The sequence below is a fragment of the Poromitra crassiceps genome (genome assembly GCF_964638095.1).
Source record: "Poromitra crassiceps genome assembly, chromosome: 13".
Lineage (NCBI taxonomy): Eukaryota > Metazoa > Chordata > Actinopteri > Beryciformes > Melamphaidae > Poromitra > Poromitra crassiceps.
Genome location: NC_139644.1, coordinates 19593625 through 19620204, shown reverse-complemented (window position 1 = coordinate 19620204; position 26580 = coordinate 19593625). Strand labels below are relative to the sequence as shown.

The window sequence follows — 26580 nt, the reverse complement described above, 5'->3', positions numbered from 1 at the left end:
CTGCTAAGTGTTAAAGATCACATTTTTATTTGCCCAAATACTTAAATTGCAAGGACATAAGAACACCCTCAGCTATAGAAAACATCAAATTTTGTCAAATGTTCAGCAGTACAAACTTGTAAAGCTTTGCCATCTTAGATAATTCTACAAAGAAACCAACATTGGGAGAAGTCATCAATTAAAAATAGGTGAATTACGGTAAATCAAAAATTCTCCCCTGTGAGTAAAGGACTCACTGGCCTCAGAAGTCACTGATGAGGGTTTGCCAAATTAAAGTAGGCTACTAACAAAAACAATAACCACTCAATACAAAAATGCAATATTTACAAAAAAATTACAACAGTATTTACCCCAATTCCACTGGCAACTCAGTTCCCCCAATCCCTTTTACAAACTCCATAGCCAGCCAATGTTTCAAATCACTTTCCACATTCCCTCCCCCAATTATATAAATAGTCCACGCTGGTTTTGTTTCAGTCAAGGATGAGATTCATGAGGGTCAAAATCAGTCCAACACTAACAGGATTGATAGTTGCCATGTGCTCATCTGTCTCCTCCAGACACAGACATGACAGCCATGAAACAGTCTGTCACTTGTCCACTTCCAGGTAACCGATAAGACAGCCAGCGCTGAGCAAAAATATGACTGAAGAACTTTGGAGGGGGTGGGAATCAAAATAAACAATATCTACATTCATGGTGTTGTGTGATGTCCCCACGCAGGCACATACACGCACGCTGCAGTCACATCATATGGTATGCAACAATACAGCAAACATCACACAATAAAGCAAAGCAAAACACACACTCATATATACATGTTTGTGCATGCATGCACACGCACACTCACACACAGAGGGACAGATTTACATTAAGTGCACACCTTTTTGGGATAAGCGTCCGACTAGAAACCCTTATGGATTACAGCCAATTCAATTTAAATTTCAAAACAAAACCACATGGAAAGCATTCACAAGTTCAAAATCCATGTGTGATTTCAAATGGATAAGAACACATCTGACAATTAAAACAAACCATTGTGAACCATTTAATCAAATCAACCGTAAATCAAATGTAAAACAATGGTTCAAAGAAGAAACAAACACTCTTAGAATGAGTAAAACCCTCTTAAATGAGTCAAATATTCAGATTGCGCAAACGGCTCTGAATGTGGAGAACAAATGTTATCCCTTAAATAACAAACTGGTGTGGTTCCAAGTTTATTACTGTAAGACAAGCCTGGACGAACCATCCAAACTGACGAATAAACCGAGTCAATAGAATTGTTTCAGACTTTAACAAAGATTTTCTAAATTTATTTAAAAAAAAACAAAAAAAAACATTTGTATGTACTGAGACACATACTTGGATGTTTGACACCTGTCAGTGACAGATGCAAGGCAACACATCTGAACGTTTAAGTGAAAACACAGGTAAGTAGCAAGTTGTCAAATTTTCCAGCAACAAAAAGACATTCATAATGGCTTGATTTTTTTCCTGAAAATACCACCTCTTTAAGAACCAAATGATAAAATCTACATCATAATTTGAAAATAGAGAAGACAGTTCTGACAAAAAAAATTAAAGGAAACATTCTGAAGAGTGCAATTTTTTTTCTGTACCCCGCGACCCCCCATCCCAAAGTGATCCACCGTAGTAACATGTTCTTTGGCTTTATGAAGCCTGTTCACAACTCCCCCACTTCAATAGTGGACCTGTCCTGAACTTGTTACCAAAAACATAAAATAAAATAAAGACGGGAGGATAATTAAATCGCCCTAGACATTAAAAGCGTAACCCTAAACCATTGACCTGTAACTCAAGATTGAAGCTAACTGTAGAAATGTTCATGACATCACCAAGCCAGTGGGATGCATCTCTTTTGACACAATGGTGGCGCACGGGGCTGCGAGGTGACCGTCGATGCAGGTGGGGAATGAAACAGATTTCGGACGTAAAGGGCGGCATCCCCTCGGTGAATCGATCAGCAATAGGGCAACAGAAAGTGGGTGAGTGTGAAATAGATGAGGCGATGCAGGGGCTCCCTCTGGTGGTGGGAGGAGAGCAGGGTTGGCACAGTGGCAGAGCTCCCTGGACTCTTGGCTCAGCTCAGCGCTGCTCAGTCCATCTCGGGACACGTTCGCCCCGTTTCAGTCAGAATCGGAGTCCGACGACCCCGCCGAACTCGACCCGCTGCTGCTGTCCTCTGACTTGTTCTCCTTGTCTTCCGCCTCGTCGTCATCTTCGTTCTCGTCCTCATCGTTCTGCAAGCGGAACACATCACACACACATAATTCAGTACCAACATTTTTAGTTTAACTTAAGTTTAAACTTTTTGGCTCATCTGCTAATGGCAGGTTACCTAGAAAGGACTAGCGGCAACTAGAGGCTAGAGTGATTTGACATTGTCCTGCTGTGTTTTGTATTTTTTTGTTGTACCTATTGTTGCTGTGATGTGACTTGATGGTATTGCTCTGTTACATGTTTTTATGCTGCCTGGCCCTCTCTTGGCTAGGTCTCCCTTGTAAGAGGTTTTAATATCAATGTGATTTCCTAGTTAAATTAAGATTATATACACCGGGAATGTGTCGGGCTGTCGCCACCAGCTCAAACACGTAACCATGCAGATCTTTATAGATAGTAAATAGTAGTAAGCTGCAGCTGCCTCCATGTTTTGATTCAGCGCTGCTTTGATTCAATGAATCGCTGACTTTACGAAAGGTACGGTGAACAGCGAGGGTCATATTAGTCTCAGCCGGTCTAAGCACATAAAACTATGCTGTGATTCCAAATTATTTACCAGCCAGCAAATTCACCCACATTTGGTCCTTGGCGGATGTTAACTTTGGACCCTGGCTAAACGCTGGCCAAGAGCTGAACAGCACTCACATCATCGTCATCATCTTCATCGTCGTCCTCGCTGGATGAGTCTGCCTCGGAGGAAGCCTTCTCTTGCTCATCGTCATCGTCCTCATCGTCATCATCATCGTCATCCTCTTCCTCCGTCTCCTATGGGAAGAGAGATTTTCAGGTACGGCTGATAGCATCATGTGACTAGATGAAAGTCAGATGGACTGAGGTGTTGGTGTCTGGAGGAGTGAGAGAGCTGAAACTCACCGATTTCTCCACCTTCACCTTCACTTTGGCAACGGGGCCTCCTGGTTTCGCTGTACTCCTTCTTTTCTGAAACATGAAGAGAGATGAACATTCGTGTCAACTTGACGAGGAAGAGGAAAAGCATTATAATGACTGCCAAGTGACTGACTTACTTGTGAAGTATATTCTTTGTAAGTGTTTCTCTCTTGTGTGGACAGACTCTGTGGAAGCAAGGAAACGTAGGTTAGATAAGATTTATTTGAAGTGTCCAAGACACCAAGCTCATCCAACAGTGACCGCTTACCGCGAGCCACTGCTCTAGCTGCACTTTGTACAGTCTCTGCTTCTCCTCGGCTATCTTCTTGTAGCGATCCTTGTCCTTCAGCGAACACCTCTGCCAGCGGCCGCCGATCTCGGTCATCCGCTCTTTCATCGGGAGGTGGTTCAGCTCTCCGTTGGACAGCATCTCCTGGGAGAACTTCTGATATCCGTTTCTACATGGTCAAAAGCATCCAAAATCAAAACCCGCAGGTTTCAATAGCTTACACACAACAGACAGCACAAGCTAGTCAGATGTGACAAACTTACGATGGTGGTTTCTTGGGTTCACCGTCAAACTTCATCTTCTTCCCTGAGGCGATGGCAGCAGCAGGTGAACGCATCTCACACAAATCTCTCTGTCGGGGAGTGATGAGAGAACGACGTCAGCTCTGACTGCTCTACAGACGTATGGATGTTGTCAAGCTCTACTTGAAGCAGACACTGAATTTCCTCTTACCTCATATCTTTTCTGGTCCTCTGCTGCCTTTTTGATCCACATAATCTTCTCTTTCTTCTCCATGGTGTTCCAGGTTCCTTCCATCGCTTTTTGTGCCTTTGACCGGTCGCTCTGCACAGAAAAAGTTGACATTACATGTGTTTGTGCAGATTATGATATAGCAGGAAAGTTCATTAAGTTAGTTGAGTCATGTGCATACCTTAAATCTGGCCAGGTAGTCTCCTATGACACTCTGCTGCCAGATGTCCTGTGCGTTCTTGGGTGGGTCTGGCAGACTACGGTCCTCCTTCTCCTTCTTCACTGACTCCGCCTTCAGGACTGTTTCTAGGCGTTTGTACTTCTCCTAAATGGCCAAGACAACAACATGCACATATATGTGTTTGATGTACATACAAGGAACTGCCGCGATCGGATTTGTGAAACACGCATTTAAAAAAGTGAGGATGTGCCTCTCCCTGGAGCTAGTTTGCTTCACCCGCCATCCCGCTTCAAAAGGCAGCCAGACAGCGGGAGCTCCACCCACGGCTGATTCATGCGGTGGAGGCTGCACAGCCATTGTGCAGCCTGGCCAGGTTCGGCCATTAAGCTGTGCATTCAGCAATTAATCTGCCCTAATGACCTCATTAAAAAAATCTGGCTCTGCCGCAGGGGTGCTCTTTACACTTTCTGAAAGATTCAGAGTGATCGCAACTAACTAACTGGCATAGCTGTGTCCAAACACAATTCTGCTCACTCACACACTTTGCATTCTTATTATAAGATAACATCGTGCTGCATGAAGTGGCGTACCTTCTTCTTATCCGACAGCTCGTTCCACATGCGTGCCAGCAGTCTTGTGAGCTCACTGTCGGACAGGTCCGGCCGTTCCTGCTGCAGTTTGGGACGCTTCTCCTCGGAGAAGATGAACATGGCTGAGATGGGCCTTTTGGGCTTCTCTGCGCTCGCCTACAGGGTTACAGAGCAGTGGGATGTTAGGGAGAAGATGAACATGGCTGAGATGGGCCTTTTGGGCTTCTCTGGGTTCGCCTACAGGGTTACAGAGCAGTGGGATATTAGGGAGAAGATGAACATGGTTGAGATGCCTACAGGGTTACAGAGCAGTGGGATGTTAGGGAGAAGATGAACATGGTTGAGATGCCTACAGGGTTACAGAGCAGTGGGATGTTAGGGAGAAGATGAACATGGCTCAGATGCCTACAGGGTTACAGAGCAGTGGGATATTAGGGAGAAGGTGAACATGGCTCAGATGCCTACAGGGTTACAGAGCAGTGGGATATTAGGGAGAAGGTGAACATGGCTGAGATGCCTACAGGGTTACAGAGCAGTGGGATATTAGGGAGAAGGTGAACATGGCTGAGATGCCTACAGGGTTACAGAGCAGTGGGATATTAGGGAGAAGATGAACATGGCTGAGATGCCTACAGGGTTACAGAGCAGTGGGATATTAGGGAGAAGGTGAACATGGCTGAGATGCCTACAGGGTTACAGAGCAGTGGGATATTAGGGAGAAGGTGAACATGGCTGAGATGCCTACAGGGTTACAGAGCAGTGGGATATTAGGGAGGGATACGACAACCTCGGAATAACAAATTCAGATACAACAGATCTACAGCTTTTATTGTTCAACAACTGAGCACAAAGAATCGTGTAGAGAAGAGATCACACAACATTTATTCAGGGCTCACACTTTTCCATGACTTTTCAAGGATGATATAATTTCCATGTCATGTGACGCGGTGACTCTGAATCAATACCAGAATGTATTACTACACCAGACAAATTGGATTTTAGTGCTTGGGGGTCACTGCGTCACATTACATGGAACCTATTGAAATAAAACACAAATTTTCCATAAAAATATTAACTCATTGAGTGCCATGGACGTCCTTCGACGTCCAATTAAATAGTGACGTAGAGTGCCACGGACGTCCTTCGACGTCCAATGCGTTTTTTGACGGTGGGACGTCGATCAAAGCCTTCCGCAGCTCCTGTACAACTATAGTAGCTATTGGAGGTCTATAACCTATTTTACAGAACCCTTAGGTGGCGACAGTGCTCTCCAGATTACAGAAATGTCAGGAATACACAGCCTGAAATAGCCTTGATGAAAGAGAACCCGCTCATGCTGCAGTCCAGAGCCATGTAGATTGTTCTGGCTGCAACTGACGGTGCGTGCGAACACAGTCAATCCGCGCACACAACTGAGTCCTTCTGCCTCTGTCTGTCTGTCAGCATAGTTTCTCCACATGATTAGCCGCTAGAAAAGCAGCAGCGCGACACTGAAAAGCCAAACCTTTCACTGCAGTCCGCGTGTGGCTTCTCCATGTTGCGCTGCCTGGGAGGCGGCGCTTCCCAGGCTTCCTAGACGCTTGGTGCGAGGCTGTGTGTTACTAGTGTGGGGAGGAGTTTTCAGCTGAGGGGGGGGAGGGGGGGTGGGGCACGCAGGGCAGGGCACAACTACACCACATCACTACATCAGAAAATATTACCGTATCTAGAGTCAGTGAATGTGCTTGAAATGCTGCATTTCACAAAAGGCTGAATATCTCAGCTTATAATTTGAAATGCCTGAAAACGCTGAAAACAACCTATCTTCTCCGGCTCATAACTAAAGAACGGAAAATGGTATCAATAAACTTTTTTTTGCTGATGATACAATAGAGTCTCCTTGTTCTTTTTGCGTGTTCGGTGTTTACATAGTAATATCACACAATATTCTGTGGGCCTCGAGAAATCACTGAAAACGCTCTGAAAACTCTGGCACTGGGAGCGTCCGTTCTCCAAAAGTGGCTGGCACTCAATGAGTTAATATAAAATACAAGAATTACAGCTACATTCCATCAACAGCTACAGAACATAAATTTGCCGTTATGCTACATTACATGGAAGGTTATCCACGGAACATTACTGTAACCATTAATTTCATTGCGAAAAATTAATTAAGAAAATTCCATTACTTTTCCAAAAGTTAGAGGATTTGACTAATTCCATGACTTTTCCAGGCCTGGAAAATGAGTTTTTGAAATTGCATGAATTTTCCAGGTTTTGACCGTGGGAGACTGGAAATTGGGAACTAACTTTGTGCAACTGTGTTGAAGACTTTAAATCTACCTCTACAAACGATGGATGAATGTTACTGTATTCTGGGTCTTACCTTTGCTTTAGAGCTCCTCTTTTTGGAGGCGGCACTGCTGGCCGCACCGCCCTTCTTAAAGCCTATCATCTTCTGCTCGGCCAACACCCGCTGCTGCTCCTCCTCTGACAAACTCTACACACAGCACACATACAAACACATTAGGACTCATTCCTGTAGCAAGAAAACAAGGTCGACGGGCACTATTTGCATTAGGGAAACAAATTCCAAGTTTAGTAAAAGAATGTAAACTGTGACAGGAGAGACATGCAAACTCAGCGGGGCAAGAGTAAAGTACAAACAAAGTACAAACAAACAAAAAGTAAGACTTACGCAGAGAAATCTGTTCATATCAATTTCATAGTCCTTCTTCCTCTGAAAAACAAAAAAGAATGATTATTCAGACAAAATTCAGGCGACTATTTTATTTATTATTATTTTTTTTTTTATAATGGGACTTTATGGTTCTGTCCCGACCTGTTCACAGCGTTTCTGGTAGGCATCCTTCTCATTCTGTTTCAGCAGTTTCCACCGCTGGCTGCACATGACCATGCGCTCTGTGCTGGGTACGTCTTTCATGCTCGACATCAACTCTGCACAGAACATCGAGTAGCCATTTCTGAAAGCATACACACACACAGATGACACACACACACACTCAGGCGATACATCGTGATCACATACTATAACTCCTGCTCACAGTGCAGAGGCAGAGAACCGTGATCAGGGAGATGTGTCAGCGGGCATAGTTGCGGTGGAGACTCACGGAGGCGGTTTGTCGGGTCGGCCGTCGGACTTGTCCTTCAGGTGCCTCTCAGCCTTGGTCAGTGTGGACTTGATGATATCCTGCTGAGTCATGTTCAACTCTGGGTGCTGCTGGATGTACTCCCGCATCACCCCCTTGAACACAGCGCAAACAGCGTTTGCACGAAGGAAAGCGTCCACTACTAACATGTCTTTTATAGCTGATTATATATACATATATATATATTTTCGTTAAAGAGTCTACACCCGACTCTTAAAGAAAAAGGACTGATGTTACACCCACATCATAGCAGTCTCACCTCATACTCTTTGTGCTGCTCCAGGGACTTGCCGATCCATTTGAGTCTCTTTTTGTCAGACAGCTGTGTCCACTGTTTCCCAAGACTGTCTTTAATGTCTTTGGTGGTCGCCTGGTATCAAGAAGGGGGAAATGTAATCAGTGTGGTATCAACTATAGAAGAGTGTGCATTTTGGTTAGTTGTCATGGTGTGTTGTCAATGCTGCGACTTACATCTGGGTGTATTTTGAGGAAGGCCTTCTTTTCATGGTTGTACCACAGCTGCTGCGGTGTCTTGGCCTTCTCTGGGACATTTGAACCTTTCTTGGTCATGCTCTCCATAAGATCTGGGTGCTCTTCCCTACATTCAAAAACAACACATATTTACATACAACTAGCATTCCAAGGAGTAAACTAATATACTGCGGGTGAATTACTCCCCTATATTTACTTCATTTGAAATACTTGTTGATCTTACCTGAACTTCAGCATGCTTATCACAAACGATTCTTTGTCTCTTAAGAAGTCCTCAACATATTTTTTCTGTAGTCATAAAAACAAAACAGTACGTTTCTGTCAGAACGGAATGAGTTCCGAAAAAAAGTACCAAACGCAATGTCAAATTTCACAATCTCTCATTTGCTTATATCCAGCTCCCCTCAGCCACGTTGACCATGGGCCAAGGACCAGGACATAAATCATGCATTGAAAAATGCAGGATTGAGGTCTTTGTTCGGACTTCACTCAAAACTATGGTCTGGCTACGTCCCCGCCTTTGGCTTACCTTCTTTTTGTCAGGCAACTCTCTGTACTTCTTGGAGAGGATTTTAGTTAGATCTAGGTTGCTCATCTCCGGGTGCAGCTTGGCATACTTGGCCCTCTTTTCCATGAAGAAGCGGAAGTATGGAGTCAAGGGCTTTTTGGGGAAATCTGGATGTTTCTGTTTATTGTTGGTGGGGGGGAAATGGGGGGGAAAGACTCACATATGAGTTCCACGCAGAAAGAAGTAAAAAGATAAGTTGTCATGCAAGAGATGTCTGGTTTTGCACCTAATGAGCCATTTAAATCACCTTTAGTTTCTTGCCCTTGTAAGGGTTCTTGATGTAGTCTTGAGCATCAAAAATCAGTTCTGTTAGAGTCCGGAATTTACGAATCTGTGGGTAAGGCAGATAAACAACACAAATACTTAGTGAAGCACAAAGGTCGGCATTGAATGAGACAGCACTCACCCAATCAATACAAATATCCCGCAACCTGGCCTACCTCTTTGGAGACTTCCCCCCATTTCTTTTTACACATATCCCCTGTGTAGGACTGGAAGGCCACCTTCTCCCAGTCGAGGTGGGACTCTGATGTCTTGTACTTAGTCACGTCCTTTGGGGGCAGGGCCACTTTCATGCATTCCATTAGCTTTAAGAGGTCATCCTGTGCCCAAACTGTGACAACATGAAGACAAAGATAAGAATGCACTTTATTCATCCCCAAGGGGAAATTAGGCGCAAAGGCCACAGTGATGATTGACACAATCAGAACCGTCCATACACCACTCTCTGTAAATGTACAATACTGCTCATAGTCTAAAATTTAATTATCTGCACCTTAATGGAAAAATCACTATAATATTCTTATAGGGACTTGTGTGTGTGTGTGTATGTAAATGGTAAATGGCCTGCATTTATATAGCGCTTTTATCCAAAGCGCTTTACAGTCAGTAGGTACATTCACACATTCACACACCGATGGCGGCAGGTTACCAAGCAGGGTGCTGGCACACCAACGGGATCAATTTGGGGTTCAGTGTCTTGCCCAAGGACACTTCGACATGCAGACTGGAGGAGCCGGGAATCGAACCACCGACCTCTTTTATCCAAAGCGATTAGTGGACGATACCTCCTGAGCTACAGCCGGTGCACGTATGTGGGGTACTCAATGAGTTTATATAGTGGCCTTATCAGTTTATGAGTTATAAGTATCACCTATAATATTCCTATAAGGACTTCAACTCATTGAGCACTTTATTAGGAACACCTGTACACCTTCATATTAATTCAATTATCCATTCAGCCAATCATGTGGCAGCAGTGCATGCATCAGATCATGCAGCTACAGGTCAGCAGCTTCAGCTCAAATTCACATTGACTTTGACCGTGGCATGGCTGTTGGTGCCAGACGAGCTGGTTTGGTATCTCTGAACCGGCTGATCTCCTGGGAGTTTCACACACAACATTCTCTAGACTAGAGTTTATGAATGGTTCCAAAAACATCCAGTGAGCATTAGTTCTGTGGATGTAAACGCCTTGGTGATGAGAGGGGTCAGAGGAGAATGACCAGACTGTTTGGAGCTGACAGAAAGGAGACAGTAACCCAGATAACTTTGCAACTGTGGTAAGCAGAAAGCATCTAAGAATGATAGGGCTGGGTATCGTGATAGACATCGTCTTAGATTTTGGACATCATAATATGGCACAGGTCTTGTCTTTTCCTGGTTTTAAAGGCTGCATGAGTAGTGATGTGATTTCCTGAACTTACCAGACCTGTTCTATTATTTGCCTTTACCCACTTAGTCATTAATATATCCACATTACTGATGATTTATCAAAAATCCTCATTGTGTAAATATTTTGTAAAAGCACCGATATTCATCCCTACCCAGGTATTTGGTCAAAAATATTGTGATATTTGATTTTGTCCATATCGCCCAGCCCTACTCAGAATGCACAACACATCGAACCTGGAGGCGGATGTCACTTTGGTAGCCAGTTTATCTTGAGCTAAAAGTTAATACTACCCAGTATTGGCAAGGTGGTCCTAATAAGGTGCTCAGTGAGTGTATCTTTTAACTTTGAAATATATGCATTACCATTCCCATATCATGATTACTATAGTTATTTTTCAGGACAGACTTATGGATATGTTTTACCATTGCACTACCTTTAGAAAGAACATGGCAATTTAAATCATTGTGTAGGGTATAACATTTGGACTGTACAACTGTAGAACAGGATCACACCTTGGTCTTGGGTGGCTGCCTCCATTGCTCCATTCATTTGTGGGCGTAATGTTACGGTCTTCTATCTGTTCAAATGAACCAAAAAGAAAGTTAACAGCATGATCTGTTGCAGCAATGTCATCTGATGTGGTTAATAGAATAGAAATGTTAAGCCCCTACAACCACTTTTCCTGTCATTGTATTTACAAAAATGACCACATTTAAAACAATGTTAAGTTTTTTAAATATTTTATTGGTCACACATAACTAGATTTGTTTTCCCATTAAAATATTTTGTCTACGACGTAAAAATAAAACTTGGAATTTGCTTCGACATAATGGTTTATGTTCATTACACCGCCCCTTAAACGTTTACGCTCCATGGTGAGACATAGGCTATTGCTTGTGACGGCTTCAAATCTCAAATAACACTGCGGAGGACTTCAAGTAGCACAACTAGCTACAACATCAGGAGTCTCCGTCGAGCAAATTTTGTCATTCGGAATTTGGCGTATATTCACTCTTCTTCATTCTACAACCAAAAGTATCCTGGACACACGGGAGCGACCATTTTCTCGCTCGGTCCGCTCGGTAATGGAGGCTTTTCTCTCGGAGGTTGGGGAGGATCCACGGAAGGAGGAAGCGCATGGACGTGGACGGACAGGCAGCTGTAGGCGACCAGCTGACCACGGACGGGGGATCTGCTTTCGGCCTCCGACGAGGGGGAATGGGAATGGTGGCTTGGGAACACTGCAGCCAAATGCGCCACTCGACAGGGGCGCCTCACCACCGACTGAACACGGATCTAGCTCCGCCATGCAAACCTGTAATCTTCTCCAGGGTTTATTCACACTGGAGCGTGGAAAACCATGTCGTTTTCAGTCAATAAATTGTTAGCATGTGCATTCACTGATGGCTTTATTCAGCTTTTTGTCATTTAAATGTTGCGACTTAAGAGCAAAACCCAATGCATTCTTCAGCGAGGCGTAGCCGATTTCTGCCCCTATGATGGCGGCTGGTTGTTGTTCGCCGTGTCCTTGATGGGCCCCAGTTTACTCCAGTTTCAACCGTGTGACGCCATGCAGCTGCACAGACATGTTTTCTCTCTATGAATGTAGCGTTAACCTCGGCGGCTACAACAAATGGCTACAATTCAATGTTGTACATTTGACAACATTTAGATGTGAAGATAGTTACAAAGTAGCCTGCGGATGATACACATTTATGGGGAGCTGAAAGCTGGATGAGTGAGCTAACAACATGGCCAAGGACAAGCTGGTACATGACGCTTAAAAAAGGCAATTTCTTGTACACATTTTCGCCATGTTTCCAAAAGTGAACATTTCGTAACAAACCTTTAACCTGGTAACGTTATATTGGCTGCATTTAAAAACCACAATCATTTAACGGTAGTTTCCGAGTGGAAAAACTCCTGGGGGTAACGTTAATGTTATCGTATACAACACATAATTGAAATAAATATCAGCAATAGGCTATCCCTAAAGTAAAACGCATGCCAATATTAATACTCGTTTTCGGTGGGTTGTTGGTCAAACGAGGTTGAACAAATATGCAGTCTTTTCTACGAAATGAACGACCGTGGTGGGTCACAGGACTTGCGGAGGCGCAGGAAGAAAGAAGAAAATTGAAAATAATTTGGAACAACAGTAAACTAACCTTACTCTTTCATAGTAAATGTCAATTTAACCCATCGTCGTTAGCAGTGTACGTTATAGCGTTATCTTACCGCGCTTACTTTGTTTCCTATTCGTATTTTTATCTCAACGGAAACACGTTAACATCCGAGAATGAGCTCCAGCAGGTCCGCCATGCTTCAGCTCTGCTCTACAAGGAAACCTACCGTGACAAGGTCCAATGGCGCACTGCAAACGGAGAAAACAACCGAGCTTAAAAGCAAAGCCAGGGCGTTGCAGACTACCCTGCCCTCGGTCCAAAACGAGCGAGAGCAAGAAGGCGGGTTCTCCGAGCTCGGTCGTCGGCGGGTTCTGGGCTAGTCAGGAGACAGAGAGAGAGGGGGAGAGAGAGGGCGAGTCTCTGCACGGTGAGATATTAAACCGAGATCCCTGATGGCTGAGGCGGCTGGCTGTTCCCCCAATAGCCGCATGGAGGTCTCGGCACGGTAACCGCCGTTAATGCCCCGCACAAATAGACGGCTTACAGCAGAAATAGTCGAGTTATGATGAGATGACTGAATGTTACACAGTGGTCGGATGTAATTTTGAGTGGGAAATACCGGATTTCCATCAGTCTCTTACCCGCTGTAGAGGACAAGAAATTCGGGTATGGCCGACCTCGTTTGTACCCCGCGAACGTTACAGCGCGGGCTCGGTGCGTTTCACTAGTACAAGGACGGTCAAGGCGCTTTTAAACAAAACACAAAACATACCTTTTGCCTGTAAATTAGCTCATACGGGTTTGTTGTGTCGTATCATGGAACAAGGCGGTTCTTGTGTTGGCTTACCTGCCTCTCGCTCGGTGCGAGTGTCGGTGTCGTTGTGGAGGAAGAAGGGGAGGGTTGAACGTTAGCCAGCACTGCGCCGTCCGTCCAGGGCTCCAGTCCCCGCAGAGACGGACCTTCCCCCCGCCTCCATCTCACTCGCTGTCTCCCTCCACTCAACGCGCAGCAGCTCCCCTCTCTCTCTCCCCGTCTCCATCCAACCATTTCTCTACGCGGAGGAGACATCCACATTTTTTCCGACCTCTCACCGTTTCCGAACACAACCCGAAGGCTATTATTTTTTACTCCCGGGGAGGCCGACCCGGTCTGATCGCCAGCCGATCTAACTAACTTCACCGCGAATGTTTTTAATCTGGCAGCTCAGACTTTCATGAAAGCCAAAGTTGTGCTAATGTTCTTATAATTTTAGATTTTAGTGCCACTTTTTGGCATTATCTCCTATAGGCCTATAGTTACTGATACATTCATTTAACTTAAAAAGGTGCAAATTTGGGAGAAGTTTCATTTTCAGTTCGTCATTAGGCCGACTTGTCAGTTTTCCACTTTCGAGATGGGTGTCTGACACAGCAGCCTCCGTCACCGTGGCGTCCGTGCCTAGACCGAATAGACCGAAACCCCCTTTTAGCAAATTGTAAGCGGCTGTTTGACAGCTTCATTTTGCCCCCACACGTTATTTCTTTTCAACTCCACCTTGTCTGTTTGTGGGCGGAACCTCCGGCCGTCCAATCCAGTGAGTCCGATTCAGGGAAAACAAATGTCTTGCCAATGGAAACTCAGCCTTGTTAAATGATGCTGCCTTCCTGTGCAGTCGGAGAGCATGGAAGCTGTATCAAATATATGTCACGTAGAATAACTGATTTGCCTTGTGTAAGCTGGTGTAAGCATTATGTATTGATCCTTTATATATTTGTGTTTACCTGTTTTTAATAAATTAAAACATAATTGATGCACATTATGCCTCTTAATTATTTGCTGCAGCACAACCCTAAGCTCTATGCTGTTTTGATTTCTAAAATAAAACGACAGCCCCCACAGATTACTTTAAAATGTTTCTGTTTATATCCAACCAAAACCAAACATGCACTACAAGCACACAAGTTAAAATGCAATAATTTGCATGTATGCGTTTCTGCAAGCGCCTGTATTTATTTTAGTTGTATGGATTATTTTGTATTTGTATTCTGTGGCATTGTGCTTTTTTGTGTGCTTTGCTGAACAATGAATGTCCCCTTGTGGGACAGTAAAGATCTGAATTGAACAAGTTGTATTTAGGAAGTAATGTTAGGAATTAGGAGCTGAAGGGGAGCATTTGAAGGTAGCATGACAGCAGAGTGGCAGCCATCGCAGTAGTACTGAACCAACCTCTGTTAGGATAAAGTGAGGAGGATGCTGTGAAAGAAGTGAAACATACAAAACGTTTATAAAGACAAGTCAATAACTTTGAAGGCATAGTATTTATAGCATTTATTTTTGTTAAAGTGGAAATCCAAAACATGTACAGTGTTCCAAGCACACATATCCAATGGGGAGTACAAAACATGGACATTCTCATCATGATATTAATACAACATTGTTTTTTTTTAAATCAAGCCAAACAATCATATCTCACTATCCACGGGGGTGGTAGATAGTAGTTCATCCCACTTTACATAATGAAAGCAATTACACACCCTGTCACTCAAGAGCAGAAATATAGCCTACGTTTAGGCTACTATATCTCCTTATGTACAAAATATATTCTGTCTATTCTATTCATATGTGAACTGAACAGCATTGCTCACTCAGCACAGATACAATCTATCAAATCAAAGATATGTAAAAACATTTTTAGAATAAAATATGAAAAAACTATAGGGAAGGGCTGGTGTGATAGTCCCATTAGAATGCATTATTTATGCATCTAAAACATTTGGATACATCTACTCTGCATAGCTTTATAGTCCATTTATAGGGTTATAGGCAAATCACGTATCATCATGACATGGGTAGGTCTACAATGTAGTAGCACTAGTATATCATTTTCAAGCTATATTTAGGCACTGAAAGACAAATACATTTATATAAATACTTGAGGCTTTAAAGGGAAATAGGCTACCAAGAGAAATACCACTCCCAGAATTCAAATGTTTTTCCTGTACCATAAGACAGCTAAACATTTTTTTTAAACATTTAATACTGCCCCGTATAGTCAGAACTCAGAAATAAGAGAAGCATTTTTCACAAACCCAAGACTGATGTCACATGAAAAAAGAATAAATAGGGAAATATTTGATGTCCACAGACTGAGACAGCCAACCCATTCATTGTGCATCCTGATGACATTGTGGATTATATGAATGCTCTCTGGGTTCTAGGTTTGATAGTGATTGGTCCATGTTCACAAATACTCATCCAACTGTCCTAGGCCACAGGAATAATGTATGAACTCTGAAATGAACGGTAGGCCTACTGTCCTCAAAGAAAAGAACGACAGAACAGTTTTGAACTGTTGTTTACAAATACCTGACATACAATTTCCGAATTAATTTGTCACCTGAAGGTAAAGTATCGAGTTCACTGGAAAATTTGTGAATGAAAAGATTAGGAACGATGTGGGGTTGTTTATAGTGGGAACTCGTACCCCTCCTCCCCCTCCTCAAACGTCACTTTGGCATCATCCGCATCCAGCTGCAACAGAATAACATCCAATTACTCCAGGGAAACATACTCTACATATCACCTAGTATGCTGAAATGGCAGGTTGAGGTTTAACATTTAACCACACACTGACTCTGTGGGGATGTTTACAGAGTTGATCATGTCCTACCACAAAATGGAAAAAATAAAATCTGGGCTATTCAGCTTGGTTACTTACACATTTCATTTCCATGGGTGAGAAGAGTGTGCCGGTCATGAACATGCGCAGAGGGATGGTGAGAATGAGAACAAAAGGCAGTGCCAAGGAGAAAGGGCTCATCTTCACAGCCCACAGCACGCCCAGGCACACGATCTGGACCAGTGTGAACAGATGCATCCGCATAGTCTTCACCTGCACACAGGACCACAGAAGAGGGAGTTAGCAGAGGAAGAGGGAGAGGAACAATGAAATGAACCGACACACATTTGTCAGTAATTTACAGGGAGATTGTTTTGCATTATGATTTTAAGCTTATGTATATTGCAGCATTATATTATATAAATGGATGCAGAAACGTGAAACTAGCACTGCATTGTTAAAAAAATGTGTTTCGATAGCTGAGGTGTATTTGCAGACATATGGGTGTGCTGCAAGAAAACTCAAAGTTCTGAGCAGTTCTTTCACTGTGTGCATTTGAGTATGTTTGAGGTAGGGCATTCACAGACTAGTCGACTAGTAAAACCACTAGTCGACACTGTGCTTAGTAGCCGACTAGTCTTTTTTTTTTTTTATCTTTAAGAAAGAACATGAGGTATTTACACGACATACATGGACTATCATATCCCATATCCCATATCCCCCACAAAGAACATCAAAACACAACAAAACAAAACAAGAAAACTGCATAAGATACACAATAATCCAAGAACAAACAAGACTATTGGACAAACAACCAAACAAAAACAATGCATTCAAAGTAAATACATAGATCTTGCCCTGTTGGCAGCTAGGAAATGCATAGCTTTAAATTGGAAAGCATCCAATCCCCCAGCTGTAGTTCACTGGTGGAATGAACTCTCAAGCTACCATACGTTGGATAACATTTACTACAAGAGCAAAGGCAGATTCTTAGACATCCCCAAAATATGGCAACCACATACAGAGTTTGACTTTAATAACTTTTTACCCCAGTGTCATTAGGCTTATCAGGATAGGAGCTGAATGCATTGTTTTTGTTTGGTTGTTTGTCCAATAGTCTTGTTTGTTCTTGTGTATCTTATGCAGTTTTCTTGTTTTGTTTTGTTGTGTTTTGATGTTCTTTGTGGGGGATATGGGATATGGGATATGATAGTCCATGTATGTCGTGTAAATACCTCATGTTCTTTCTTAAAGATAATAAAATAAAAAAAAGACGACTAGTCGACTACCTTTAGGGACGACTAGTCGACTAGTACAATTCACTAGTCGTGAATGCCCTAGTTTGAGGGAATACCTTGGTAGCATAGGCGTCTGCAGGATGGTATTTCTTGGGTACAATCAGCAGAAGGATTCTGTCCCACATCTGAATTCCACTGAGAGAGGTGATACCCATATAGAGGAAGATGCCAAACAAGGCTGTCAGAGGAATCATCTTCAGTATAGGCTCCATGAAAATAGACACACCTGGAAGTCACACAGTAAATGAAACATTAACAAAACAAAACGTCATTCGGACTCTGTGTGTTGTGTCTGTGTCAGCACAGTAGATGGCAGCACTTACCAACCATGATGGCCACAAGAAAGCCACTAATCCTTTGCTCAAGCACCATCTCAATCTCTGGCTTGGGGCCCTTGGACATGACGGTGAGGGCGTTGGCATGGCTGACGGATCGCACGGTGGCTGCACTCAGCCAGGGCACCCCAAAGATAGAGGCGATGCCCCCCATGGTGACCAGGATGAGCAGATCTGCGTGGAAACCAGATCCCTTCACCATCTTCCTCTCAGGCTTGCTCACAATCAGCCTGGAGAAACAGAGCATGAGGAGACCATTAACTAATTTTATCTTGATTCACTGTAAAACTGTACATAAACTAATACTGCTCATACTTTGCCACTTAGCCACAAAGGCTGGCAAGTCCTGTTGTTAGTATACTGATATTTATTTTTAAACGCCATTTTCAACATATTTCTGCTTTTGTGAAATGTAACACACTGGTAAGATACGTGAAAGAGAGAGAGAGAGAGAGAGAGAGAGAGAGGACCCAAACCCACATTGTCATAAGCACATGGCATATGGTGATCTGAGACATTGACATGGCCTCACTCACGTAGTAATCTGGGACTCGAGGAAGATGAGGATGAAGACCAGTAGTGCCGGGACACAGCACGCTGGCATCATCCAGATGGGGAAGGGCTTTTTTTCTCCCATGGGGTTGATGAACCAGCCTCGGACTTTGGGGTTGCTCACCTCAATACCTTTTGGCACAACCAGTTTCTGCAAGAGGACATGCACAAGTTCTTCATTTAGCTCATCTATCTCTATGGACAAAATAACAGAAAGATGCTAATACAAGTTCTCCCCTCAGTGAATAATTCTGAGTTCTGAACTGATTTGGGGTGAATTTATGGCCTTGGTTTGGCACATATAATCCCTTAAAGCCACATACACTCAGTTTACCCACATGTGTATTACAGTAAGACAATAAAAAAACAATTGATTTTTATTCGCTATTGCTGATTGCCTCATTACAATCTCAACTGAAGGTTTTAGTTTACTAGCATTTTTATTTACTACCACATTCCAAACCCACAAGCCATAAGGGGTCAGTGCTAGTTTGAACACTGTGATAATGATGTTATCCATATGCAAGGCCTTCTAAATAATATGAACTTAATTGCACATGGCTGATTGTGAAATGGTATATGAAATGTAATTTTCTACTGCCTTCATAAATGTAGAGGGCCCACATAAGCATACCATTTGTCCTTGATGAGATGGAGACCTCGTCATAAATTTTGTCCATCATTTTGTCCATACCCTGTGTATACTGTCCACAATACCACTGTGCAACATTTATGCTGTAGCCTATCATAATTCTACACATAGATTTTTACGATTTGTTTTTAGACAGTGTAATTCGACAAAGCATTTACCTGAGTGTAGGCATCGTCAATGCCGTTATCGATAAGGATCATGAGGAAAATAGCAATGGGGACACCAAAATCTCCAATCATGCGACGGATCTAGTAAGATGGAGAGCCATGAATACAAGATAGTTACAACCACACACATGACTTCAGATACTTTTACAGTTTTACACTCAAACACAGTGTACCACCACTATACCACCTGTGTGCATAGAAAGTCGATCTTACCGGACCAGGTAAATAGTGGCCACCCTTGAACATACGTAGGGCGTATGCAATGGAGAAACAACCAAACATAAGGCACATGGACAGCAGGGCAGTGTTGGCGTACGGTCTATGATTTTCCGATACTCGGAGGGTCACGTTTCCATCTGCATCGTACTCTTTGTGGTGCTTGACGATCGTGTGGAAGGGGTTCTCCAACGAGTCATTCAGTTGATCGTAGTTCAAAATCAGAGGGTGGGCTTTGAAGATCTGAGCAAGAGGGGGGATAGAGGCAGAGAAAGAGGGAAGCAATGTGAGAGGGAGAAAGAAATTAGATGCCAAATGAGAAAATGACATTTCACAGTGGCGGCTAATGGAAATGGATAGAGAGATGAGGTGAGGGAACCTTGCCAAGCTTGCTGAAGGTCTCATAGATGAAGATGAGAGAGATAAGGATGGAGAAGATTTCTTGTGTGAAGCGGGAGATGAATCGGACCAGGAAACTGCCTTCCACAGCCACTACGATGACCACGATCACTATCAGCCACATTCCCACCCAGATACGGCCCACAATGTATTCAATGTCCTGGGACTTGCAGAACTAGTATGGAATGAATAAAGGAAACAATTATGTTCATGAGGCAAGCAAAATTGCTTTCCTAAGCAAAAAAAATGCTTCAACTTTGCGATACCAACTGCAAACTCCACTAAGCTTTGCACAGAAAATGCTGATAATATTGAGACAAGGTTATATCACATCACATTATTACAGTCAGAGGTTGGACACTCCTTCATCATCTAGGAGTGCAGCTTATACATACCGCGAAAAAAGCTTCTTCAAACACCAGCAGTGGTCCGGAGAAGCCAATGATGAGAACAGGTTGGGCGGCGATGAGACAGAAGATGATACCCTGGATGCAGGTGGAGACCATGAGCTCCGACACGCCCATCATCTTTTCCGTTTTGTCAGCTGGGTCAGACACCAGAGAGAAGATGACTACAGTATGACTATGACTCGTTCTTATAAAACATCAGCAAAAGCTCTGTTGGAGAGCCGAACACTTACACAAAAGTCCTCCGAAAGTGATGGCCGGGGACAGGGCAGCGAAGTAGATGAAGATGACGGCAGCCAGAACCTGAGGGTTCAGGGCATCCGTGTAGTCGCTGATATAGTGGCGGTAACGGCGCTTCAGATCTCTCACCATCCCACCAAAGGGAACGCCTGTACGGACCAGAGGGTCCTCTTTGGGTGGCTCTGGGGCTTTTTCAACTTGGCAAATAAACAAACCAATCTGACATTAACATTCATTCAATTCTGAATGTGGTAATGATCTAATGGTATTCATTAAATGCTAAATGTTGCACCTTTAATCTGATATCTAAAATCTGGAGGACATCTCCAGAACAAGTACATCTCATAAAGAGAGGTGGAAAATCAGATCCAGTTAAAGATGCTGGTCTAGGCTGGACATTGTAGGTATACTGACCTATGACCCTGTCACCATAGGCAAGACGGCTGTCACTGGAGCGGAGTCTGTCGCGCAGCATCCTCTTCTGGAAGCTGATGACTGGTTCTAGCATAGCTGCGTCCTGGATCTCAGTGGGAGGGATGACAATGCTGCAGTCCATGAAGTCAGCGATGGCGTTGGTCAGCTCCTTGTCAGTCTGGGCCAAGTAGGCCTCCAGACCGAACACCTGGGAGACGGGCGAGACAGCCGAGGTTTAGCTCTTATTAGCGTGCACTGACAGTCAGTTACAAAACAAACAAACACTGTTCCCATAACTCCCTAAACAATTCATGAATGGCAGAATAATGATGACTACCATTGGTGGGGCCTACCTCTGGTAGTCATCATTCATTAGTAGGGAGGGAGGAAAATGGTATAATGAGCTCGAGTCCAAGTCAGTCAGACTCAAGTCACAATTTTAGTTGTTTCAGACTCGATGCAAGAAGAGAATACTTGAGACGTGACTTGGAAAGTTAGTTCCACCAGCCAACTGTGTTTAAATTCTGTTTTTTGAATTTGAATGGAACGACTACATTTATTGAAGTTGAAACGAATTATATAAATCAAACCCATGATGCACTTACCAACTTTTTATACTAACAATATTAGATTGAAAAGCCCTACATATTTTCTTTGCTTTAAGATATTAAATTGATATACTCTTGATTTGTTCTGATTTGGTATTTTACATTTAGACTTGAGACTTGACTTGAGACTAGTCCTTCAAGACTTGAGATTGACTTGATCGAGATTGTCTCTCACCCAGTCAGCCATCAGAGCGCCCATTGCTCGGCCACTCTCATGGTAGTCCAGTCCGGCTTGGCTGGGGCCCACCAGGACAAAGATGAAGCGGACGGGAATGGAAGCCTCCATGGCAGACTCCATCACCACAGAGTCACTCAGCCTGACGAAGGCCACCGCAGGCTTCTGCAGCGAGTCCAGGACACCTGTGGGAAACACATGGCAGTAACACACCTCATTAGTTATCAACATACAGGACATCATGAACATAATGCTCTGGTCTGGAGAGGTGTTAGAACTGTTGTATCTGAATGCACTTACCTGAGAGGACGATGGAGGCCTCCACATTGTCAGAGGTGTCTCTCTGCAAAAGAATGATCCCACAGCACAGGGTCAATTCTGAGACATTAATAGGTGGCGATGGCACTTTAATAGCAAAAGGAATAAGAAGATACAAGCTCAGTAAAACGGAATAAAAACTGTGGAACTGTACCTTCTTGGAGACTGAAAAGGTCTTCATCTCAATGTCTCCTGAGGCAGTAACTACAGGTTCCCCGGACTGACTGGAAAGACAAATAGAAAGAGCATAAAGCGCATGCTGCAAAGACTGACTGTTATGAGACTGAGCATGGCAGGTTGCCTGGGTAAACCCAGCCTCCTCCACGTGACCTCTATGTACTATCATTCACAAATAAACATATATTACAGGCATAGTCTGTGACGTCACATTGAAGGCTGGGTTCACCCAGGCTACATGGCGGGTGCTGTAGGTTACCTGCGTCTCAAAAGGAGAGCCCTCAGCAGGGCGTCACGATCACTGCCGCGGATCTCATTCTTGTTCATCAGCTCGTCGACCACCTTCTCAGCCACCGCAGACAGAGTGCTGGCGTTCAGGTCGAGGATGATAGCACCTGAGTGTGTTGGAGAGAGACACAGTTGCTGAAGTTACATGTGTGCTCCGTCTGGCGCCTGCTAGCTCTTAAGATGAATTGGCAAGCTCTGACTAGTTTGATTATATCCTGACATATACACTGATCTCCCTTGTAACTGAGGGATTTCCAAGTCACCTGAGACCATGGCCTTGCGGAGCTGGAGCAGGCTCTTGAAGGTGAGGTAGGAGATGTGCGAGGGGCTCCATCTTCCATTTTCAAGGTTCTCCTCGTAGCCCACCCATCGGCCAGTCTCCTGCCAGACGCTGCCCTGGAGCTCATTCAGCTCCACATAGGCCTGTGGTAATGCAATGATGTTAGCCAATGAACAGAGCTAGTCTTGGCACGTTGGTTTGAATGATATGAATCATAAGAGTAAAGCAAGATGGTAGACTTGCCTGAGCGTCCCCTCTCGTGTTGGCATTGCTGTTCAGATTCATAAAGGCTGAAATACAGAGATAAAATGTGATATCATGGCCTTTTTTCCCATGATGAACAATTAGTTTTGTTTTCATTATTTTGGGGTGGATCTTTTGCCTTCATCAGAAAATTCAAAGTTTTCGAATGATAGGAAAGACTGGAAGAGAGAGACAGGGGTGACATGTAACAAACGTCCTGGGCCAGTTCCGAACTCAGGATGCCTCGCCCAAATGGTACGCGATTGAAAAGTGAGGATCTTACCCTCTGAGTCAGCGGGGATGTAGATGCTCTCCATGGGCAGCTCATCCTCCTCCTCCTGCCTCCTCTGCTCCAGGTCATAGATGCCACTGTGGCCTGGTGGGGTCCTGGTGGGGAGGAGAAACACAACCAGGGATTAACAAAGATGGCTATGGAGAGCTTGAGTGCTGCTCAGCAACACCGCCCAATGTCTCACCAGATCTTACGGACAACAGGCCAGAAGCTGCTCTTTCTGCTTACGAAGCGACGCAACTCAGCCCTGACAGGGAGAAAGATTTTGGACTCTTTGGAAAATGCACTCCCATAATTAGGCTATGCCAGTAGGTAAAATGTACCCCCAAAAGGCCTGTAGTAGCAGTTGGTAAATGGCATTCGTATCAGTTAGGCTCATCAGGTTCTGTTATCTACTTCTGTGTTATTCTGTCCATGGCCAGAAGAGGGCAGGGTTGTACAACTTATTTCTTATCACTATCACTGCCTGCCTGAGGAGAAACCTGTAACAGTGTAGCTACTTAAACTGAAAGACTTAAAATGAACTCACAGTCTTAATGGAGAGGGGAAAGCTGAGTCATTGTCTTCATATGACACATCACTGCCCTGGATGAGAGGAAAGTCAAAGAAGAATTTACGGAGGACAGTCAGAGAATGAAACGGCAATGATGAAGGAGAAATACTTATAGTCGATGCATGCTGCAATATTTATTGACCTATTGGTCTGAATTTAGTGAACTCCATAGTTGTCATCCTAGCCAATTTCTCAAGATCATTTTTCTCTGTGACAAAGTATAATAAAGAACCAGTATAATGTAATAAATTACCACATAATATTTTCAGCCATAATCTTTGTCAGACAGTTTAACTGCACATCAGGGCTGAAAATGTCTTACTTCCTGTCATAATAATTTTTAGAGCACAATGATCCTGAAAGGTTGTCTGGGAAAACAACTGAGGACAATCGATCTTGTGGCAATATTCCAGCCTAATGCTGTACATTTGGAGATCATTAATGTCAGCATTAAGAGTGAAGTTATAGATTACACTGAAGGATTTATATGAGGGAAAAAGTTTTGCCAACCTCCTCAAAAGTTAGATTGTTTTCCATTGGTGTGTTTCAGATGTTGATTTCTCTGTCCTTGAACTGAATGAGTGAACATCAAAAACAACAAAACAACAATCATATGAGGTACAAACAATGTTACTTTTGACATGACTAATAGCAATAGAGTGTAGTGCTCATTTATATTAAATCCACTGCAGAACAGGTACAGCATCCTACAAGCACGGACCATGACTGAAGATACTCCTCAGTTTGAGTAATAAATATCCCTTTTATTGGTCATGAAATTCTACAGTTGATCAAAAGTATCATTATTCTATAGCCGACGGGGAAACTCTTTTTCACTATCTAAGTTCAAATAGGTTTCTCAACTACTACAGATCCCAATAAGACTATGTTCTGAATCTTTTTTTAGGCCTGTTCTGTCAAGATGCCGCCATCTAACATCACAGAGCCTCTCAGATGAGTCCAGAACTGCGGCTCATGGCAGATAGTGAATCAGCCGTTGAGAGTATGTGGACTATAAGCTGTGGTTCAACTACAAGACATTCAGAACCTTATCTTTGGGTTACGCCCTTCTTCAGCCGGACACCCTGGACTCCTCAATAACAGGACAGTAAAAAACTCAAACTCGATGCTATTACAACTATTAGAACTGCAATAACTTACATTAAAACAAAATGATCACGAGTAATACAGAAATGGTCTGCTTTCATAATTATAATTCTTAATGTGTTCACAGTTACTACAAATTATGCATGCATATTGTTTTTCATCTATTGCATATCAATGTGTTTGCAAAATGTTGCAAACAACTGAACAATTCTAATAGGCTACTTTGGTTAAAAGGGAGATATTATCAACACATACACAGAGGGCAAGAAACTGCAAGAAAACAATATTTCTTATTGCACATGGTCTTTGTACTTTTCTCAAAACCATTACCCAGACACAATGATAATAATAGCTTGGCGTAAAAAGAAGAAGAAGAAACGAAGGAGGCAGATAATTGTTAACACATTTGAGCAACTTGTGCTTTTGGACAGTAAGGAGACACTACTGTTTAGTGGTAAACATTCTTCACCATGTGACCCTGAAAATATACAGATAGTTTAAGACAGAACCAAAATTTGCAACTGAATTAAAAAGAAGAAGAAGCCATAAATCATGAAAATTATCACTGGCCATTACTTTCCAAAGATTAGAATCCCATTGACCTCGAAAGTTGAAATATGTGTAGAGGAAATATTCTCAACAAACTATTTAAAGTTTTACCATACTAAATCTGTAAATGTTTATTTTCCTGAAAACCAACTTTTCTGAAAAACTACTAAGATTTCAGAAACAAATTTGGCCTGAATTCCCACACTTATCTTACAGATACATCAAAAGCACAAGTCAATAAAAGTTAACATGTGCTGCCAGGGACCATTCAAATGGCCATCTGGTTTCATTTACGTATACCCCACAGCCCATTAATGCCATACCGTACACCTGACCCCTGGTTGGAGGAGGCCACACCCTTACCTGCATGCAGGTACTCCCACCTGGTCTGCAGCGCTGGGAGCAGGACGGTTACCGTGCTGTGAACGTAGACGCGCCTAACGAAGAAGTGAACTAGGACTAAAGAAGATGGGTGGGTACGGAGAATTAACGAGAGTGGCGGGAACACCCATATGAAACTACGTCAGCCGCAAGAAGCGCTGTACTTCACAAGCCTCTAGTTGATGGGGGGGGGGGTGGTTGATAAGGCCAGTGAGACAGACAAACAGCCCTATCAGCCTGGGACACCTTGAGACAGGGATACCCCAACCCTACTCTCTCCACTCTGACTCCGCCCTCTGGTTGCACCAGGTTCGAGTCGGAACGTAGTGCCAGTAGGACCGACCCGTAGGCCTATGGACCAGCATGCATGTCTACCTCATGCTGACTGAGGGGCACACAGGGGGTAAAGGAGGCCAGGCAGGGGGGAGGCACCATATCAGGAGGAGAGCATCTTGCTGCTTGCTACGTCATCTTGTTTACGTATTGGGGATTCCCTGTTGATCATCTTGGTAAACACATCAAACTCAACTTCCCTCACCCCAAAACAGCCCTCAAGCTCATTTGGTTTGCTGTAGTCGTGGCCATCTATCTTCTGCTTCTCCCAGAGGCTCCGTGCTCATTGGCCATCCCAGTTTGATCCTGACGTGAGGAATACAG

General features: G+C 43.5%; 2 protein-coding genes across 5 annotated transcripts; both read right to left on the bottom strand.

The window, feature by feature from the left end:
* Positions 1-18: 18 nt before the first annotated feature.
* On the bottom strand, positions 19-14334 carry ubtf (upstream binding transcription factor). Of its 4 annotated transcripts, none has more exons than XM_083650280.1 (21): positions 13521-14334; positions 11060-11124; positions 9313-9485; positions 9120-9203; positions 8834-8989; positions 8528-8592; positions 8284-8410; positions 8072-8182; positions 7774-7907; positions 7485-7626; positions 7341-7382; positions 7029-7142; positions 4664-4819; positions 4074-4217; positions 3875-3985; positions 3685-3773; positions 3401-3590; positions 3270-3317; positions 3118-3183; positions 2890-3009; positions 19-2264 (listed from the first exon to the last, which is right to left on the bottom strand). In XM_083650280.1, the coding sequence occupies exons 2-21, from the start codon at positions 11094-11096 to the stop codon at positions 2151-2153; spliced, it is 2223 nt and encodes a 740-aa protein (XP_083506406.1). In that variant the 5' UTR covers positions 11097-11124; positions 13521-14334; the 3' UTR covers positions 19-2150. The 4 variants fall into 4 exon arrangements, with proteins under 4 accessions (XP_083506406.1, XP_083506404.1, XP_083506405.1 ...); XM_083650278.1 differs by lacking the exon at positions 13521-14334 and adding an exon at positions 12795-13519; XM_083650279.1 differs by lacking the exon at positions 13521-14334 and adding an exon at positions 12900-13519.
* A 640-nt stretch (positions 14335-14974) lies between these two features.
* On the bottom strand, positions 14975-25962 carry slc4a1a (solute carrier family 4 member 1a (Diego blood group)). The gene is made up of 21 exons (XM_083648865.1): positions 25906-25962; positions 24397-24459; positions 23863-23918; positions 23325-23428; positions 23042-23088; positions 22782-22941; positions 22490-22625; positions 22208-22277; positions 22036-22078; positions 21736-21920; positions 20953-21160; positions 20532-20735; positions 20287-20435; positions 19872-20066; positions 19490-19735; positions 19268-19357; positions 18442-18608; positions 17894-18135; positions 17627-17796; positions 16372-16545; positions 14975-16184 (listed from the first exon to the last, which is right to left on the bottom strand). The coding sequence occupies exons 2-21, from the start codon at positions 24421-24423 to the stop codon at positions 16119-16121; spliced, it is 2739 nt and encodes a 912-aa protein (XP_083504991.1). The 5' UTR covers positions 24424-24459; positions 25906-25962; the 3' UTR covers positions 14975-16118.
* Between the last annotated feature and the right edge of the window lie 618 nt (positions 25963-26580).

What these genes read in the sequence shown, in the direction of transcription:
- slc4a1a (XM_083648865.1), bottom strand. Translation starts at nt 24,423, where the DNA reads ATGGAAAACAATCTAACTTTTGAGGAG. An exon ending in TTGAAGAAGCTTTTTTCGCG is followed by an intron (nt 20,067 to 20,286) that starts GTATGTATAAGC and finishes ATTCCATACTAG; the next exon opens with TTCTGCAAGTCCCAGGACAT. An exon ending in CTCGAGTCCCAGATTACTAC is followed by an intron (nt 18,136 to 18,441) that starts GTGAGTGAGGCC and finishes CTGTTTCTCCAG; the next exon opens with GCTGATTGTGAGCAAGCCTG.
- ubtf (XM_083650280.1), bottom strand. Translation starts at nt 11,096, where the DNA reads ATGAATGGAGCAATGGAGGCAGCCACCCAAGACCAAG. An exon ending in ATATGAACAGATTTCTCTGC is followed by an intron (nt 7,143 to 7,340) that starts GTAAGTCTTACT and finishes TGCTGTGTGTAG; the next exon opens with AGTTTGTCAGAGGAGGAGCA. An exon ending in ATGAAGATGATGACGATGAT is followed by an intron (nt 2,265 to 2,889) that starts GTGAGTGCTGTT and finishes TTCCGCTTGCAG; the next exon opens with AACGATGAGGACGAGAACGA.